Source organism: Leptonychotes weddellii, chromosome 12 (genome assembly GCF_054177405.1).
Source record: "Leptonychotes weddellii isolate Sample4059 chromosome 12, ASM5417740v2, whole genome shotgun sequence".
Classification (NCBI taxonomy): domain Eukaryota; kingdom Metazoa; phylum Chordata; class Mammalia; order Carnivora; family Phocidae; genus Leptonychotes; species Leptonychotes weddellii.
The window spans coordinates 64,224,370-64,229,165 of record NC_138380.1 but is presented as its reverse complement, the minus strand read 5'-3'; the positions used below and the strand labels follow the sequence as shown (position 1 = coordinate 64,229,165).

General features: G+C 35.7%; 1 protein-coding gene across 1 annotated transcript in view; it reads right to left on the bottom strand.

Moving 5' to 3' along the window:
• SAMD9 (sterile alpha motif domain containing 9) overlaps positions 1-2,204 on the bottom strand; it is a gene marked incomplete at its 5' end in the record, with an annotated part of 5,308 nt that extends 3,104 nt beyond the window's left edge. Inside the window, 10 exon segments of the mRNA XM_081799693.1 lie at positions 453-560; positions 563-616; positions 619-900; positions 903-1,049; positions 1,052-1,265; positions 1,268-1,392; positions 1,395-1,824; positions 1,827-1,896; positions 1,898-1,997; positions 2,000-2,204. Of these exon segments, the coding sequence (XP_081655819.1) occupies positions 453-560; positions 563-616; positions 619-900; positions 903-1,049; positions 1,052-1,265; positions 1,268-1,392; positions 1,395-1,824; positions 1,827-1,896; positions 1,898-1,997; positions 2,000-2,204 (1,735 nt within the window).
• Between the last annotated feature and the right edge of the window lie 2,592 nt (positions 2,205-4,796).

The window sequence follows — 4,796 nt, the reverse complement described above, 5'->3', positions numbered from 1 at the left end:
GTTTGTTTCTCAGAGTCCATAGTCTCTCATGGTTTGTCTCCCCCGCCGATTCCCCCCCTTCATTTTTCCCTTCCTGCTATCTTCTTCTTTTTTTTTAACATATAATGTATTATTTGTTTCAGAGGTACAGGTCTGTGATTCAACAGTCTTACACAATTCACAGCGCTCACCACAGCACATACCCTCCCCTATGTCTTTCTCTGATTGACTTATTTCGCTCAGCATAATACCCTCCAGTTCCATCCACATCGTTGCAAATGGCAAGATTTCATTCCTTTTGATGGCTGCACAATATTCCATTGTATATATACACCACATCTTCTTTATCCATTCATCTGTCGATGGACATCTTGGCTCTTTCCATAGTTTGGCTATTGTGGACATTGCTGCTATAAACATCGGGGTGCATGTACCCCTTCGGATCTCTACATTTGTATCTTTGGGGTAAATACCCAGTAGTTGCTTCAAGCCTTTCTTATTTATTCATTTTATAGAAAAAAAATTGAAGTTCTACCGTGATACTTTACCACCTCGATAGAAGTCTTCCTCTTTTGATGCCAGAATTCAAATACTTTATTTTTGTCCTTCTCTAAGACTGTACCTTCATATTCATTTTACAGAGAATTTCCAGAGTGGTCATGACAACTTTCTTCCTTTTTCAGAAGGACAGTTAGATGAATCAATGGAGCAAAAATCTCTTTAAAGGTTGAGTGACAGATTTTAGTTTAAGAATAGTGCCATTTATCTCTTCAAGATTTAAGTCAGAAATACATTAGCTTGATAATTCATTTTACTGGTTTGTTAATTTTGCTTCAAGTAGATCTTTACATCCCTGACATATGTGTAAGTGTACACAAATACACAATATATTTTTCAGTCATTTGAGATCTTGGTAGAAAGGAGGAGGTCTCTTGGGTCACCCATGGAGAATAATAGAGTAATAGAGAGTAATAGTCTTTCTCTTTGCCAGGAACTTGGATCTAAGGATTTATATTTTTCACTGTTAAGGTCTAACCTGCCATTGCTGAAAATCCAGCTGCATTGTTGAAAAGATTCAGACTAGAAATCTTTGCATTTTGTATAGCTTTCCCCTCCATGTACAGACTTGGAAAGTGAAGGTTTGCTACTTGACTTTTTTTGTAAGCTTTGACTGACCCCTTGCTCACAGACTTGGGATTAAACTCCAACAGAGCAAACAATTTAATTTCCTTTAGGAGATCTAGCTGTTTTATTTGATTCAGATGGCATTTATTTGTTACAAGAATGTGTACTAGTTGTGGTATGAATTATCAAACAAACCCTGATTTCCTCTCAACAATTTAACAAGTGTTGGTCCCTTACTCTCCTTTTTATTCATTTTTACTTTGCATTTTTCTTCTGCCTCTTTTCTAGATCTGCCAGTGCTTTTAAATCTAATTTAAATGTTCTGAAATCTGCATTATTTTTCATGATGTCCTTAGATCTGCCCCTCTCTTGAATGAAGACTAAGTATTTTGGATCTTGTTTCCATGTTCTGTTGTTGTGATTTTGCATTTTAGTCTGGAAGTAATCATGTTCACATTCAGAGTACTTTTGAATGACATTCACTTCAATAACAAATCTGTCAGAATACTTACTGTTTGGCAGTAAAATGTCTACAAATCTTGGCTCTCAACTCTACTTCATTGCTTTTGGGACCTGATGGTCTTCAAAATACTGGTGGATCATCAGTTTGAAGTAGTCAGTGAGAGCTTCCTTGGTGCAATTGGTGACTTTCATGTCAAAAGTTTTTTCATAAGGTTTGCCTTTGACTCCAAAATGAATGGTGCCATTAGTAAGTGAATTTTCTTACAAACTGAAGAAAATTGAAAAACTTCATTGCTAAATTTCACCTTAACATTTCTTCTGTGGGTGTTTATTTGTGAAGGCTTTGAATTCATGTATTGGATAAATGAGATTGAGTAGTGGTCCTGTTTCAGGCTGTAGACTAAAATTCAATTTGTAGTAATATGGGTCACGAATTCATCAAAAAGGTATGATACACATGTCAGTTCTCCGGATGACTGCTTTTCCTTTGTGTCGTCTATTTAATCTTTCACAAATTTAGTTTTTAGTGGCTGAGAACCTTTAGTAACTGTACTAATTGTAGAGGCATTAGCGATTGCTGATTTTTCTTTATCATTTTGCTTTGAAGTTTCTCCATTTTCCTCTTGCACCAAAGTTGTATTTTAGTTTAGTTGTACTTATGTTTTACTACCTTTTTCTTTTTTAAGATTTTTTTTAATTTTATTTATTTATTTGAGAGAGACAATGAGATAGAGAGAGCATGAGAGGGGGGAGGGTCAGAGGGAGAAGCAGACTCCCCGCCGAGCAGGGAGCCCGATGCGGGACTCGATCCCGGGACTCCGGGATCATGACCTGAGCCGAAGGCAGTCGCTTAACCGACTGAGCCACCCAGGCGCTCCTACTACCTTTTTCATCTTACATGTCTGAATAAGATCTTCAGAGGATGTTTTCTGCAATTCTTTGAATAGCTGTTCTAGTTGGATAGCTCATCCATGTGTTATGCCCATATCAACAAGATATTTTTTAGTTAACCACTCCAAGATTGCTCCATGCACATCTTTTGCAGTCAACATTTCCCTACGCTTTTGATGAATTCTATGATTTTCCAACCACGGATTCACATCTCTTTTGGTCCAGTCATCTGTGTTTTCTGTCAGGTTCAGTTGTGCTGCCATTCTGAGAGCTGTATATAGAAAAAGAAAAATGATTTAGTACTTTTATAAGTAAAATTTCAAATGATTAACTAATTTTAATAGGTTATATATAAATATATGTATAATTATAAAATTTTCTTGTAAAATTCAGAATGTTTAAAAGATATGCATGCCATCAACTTCTCCTTCTGAGAGGAAATTACCATTACTGGTTTCTTCCATATCTTATCAGAAAAATACTTCCAAACAAATACATAAGCACTTGTTTTCCCCCACACAAATGGCAATATGCTATACACAATTCCCTTTACTTGTTTTATTCACTAACTGTACCTTGGGGATACTTCTAGTCAATATAAATAGAGAGATGTTTTATCCTTATTAATGGTTGTTTGCTATAATGTGTGTTAGCTGTATTACTTGAAAATACTCATTTCAGCTATGGAAAATAAGAGAAACAAAGGAAGATATATGAAACTGAATAGAGAAGGTTGTATGAAGTAAGGAGGATATAGAAACTAAGTATAGAAGCAAATAGTTTGTGAATTATATTATGGTAGATGTAGATAAAGTAAATAGAGCATGAGTGTTAAACATAGTTAGGAAGGGATGGAAGCACCAAATAGATATCAAATTTTCATAAGACACACTTGAAGCATTTGATATTTTTGAAGTCCTAACTGGGTTACCCATTGGTGACACCCATTCTGATCCCTTGTATCCTCTACTCAAGGAACATAGACAAGATCCACAGTAGCTTATCAGGCTAATTGATGAATTATATCTGTGGTCAGGCATATGTGCCTCTCTGCATCTCTCTGATTAGGACAAATGTATGCATTGACTTTTACCTGTGGAAGCTCCTTGGACAGACCTCAACTCTCAAAATTTCACAATCAGTGGAGAATGCTGATACAGCAGAGAGGGAGAGAGAGGATATATGAACTTGCATAACTCTGGTAATAAGATTCTTCTACCCCCCTTGTGCCTTATCCAAAGCATGTTACCCATATCTTTCCCTCTACTTTTCGCTGTGTATTTTAACTGATTTAAAAAAGCATATGTCTCAAGCATCTTAATTTGGTCTGTGAGCCATTCTGTCCCATGATTTCTGAGATAGCTTCTTGGGTAGTGGTCTTGGAGGCTACTACTATATCAGAGTTATTTTTTTCACATAATAACTGATAATGGCTGATTCTTGGGCAGTATTTGGTCTGCAAATTGGCAGTCTGCTATTTGGAAAATTAGTGGCATTCAGGGTTATAGAAACATAGCAATGGTTAGAATAAACAAAATCCAAATAATAATAGTTAGCTTTAAGTATAATCCAAAAATGGCTCAAAAAATATGAGCCATTCCAATGAATCAGTCATGAGAGAAATCAAGTTAACAGAGGAGATAAGCCTGGAGAATTATGGCAAATAGATTATATAAGCCCACTTCCATGAAATAATATATAGGAATATTGCCTCCCAGTGGGAGATATAAATTCAGATTAGGATTTACCTTCCTGTGACACAACAATTGTCCAAAGCTAAAGGCTATTATTTCTTTGGTTAGTAACTCCCGTATGCATAGAAAGTGAATAAAAAAACATACCTTACAGCTACATTAATGCCAAATAGGCCAAGATATGCAAAACGGGTGGAAATTTGATTCCCTACAATACTATGACAACCAGAAACCTAGAAGATTTAATGCCTTCTAAAAAAAAAGTGAGTTAGGTGAAATTTCTTTCAGTAATTTGGCCTATAGAGATCAGGAAGCTCACATTTAAAATAGGCTGGGAAGAGAAAAAAGAAAATGAAGGGAGGAAAATTGCTTTAGGTATACTAATCTTTAAAGTAAACCCTTTTTGTAGGACTACATCAAACTTAAAAAATTTCAGCAAAAGACACAACAGATGAATGGATAAAGAAGATATGGTCAATATATACAATGGAATATTACTCAGCCATCAGAAAAGATGAATACCCACCATTTGTATTGACATGGATGGAACTGGAGGGGATTACACTAAATGAAATAAGTCACACAGAGAAAGACAATTACCATATGGTTTCACTAATATGTGGAACATAAGGAATGGCATGGAGG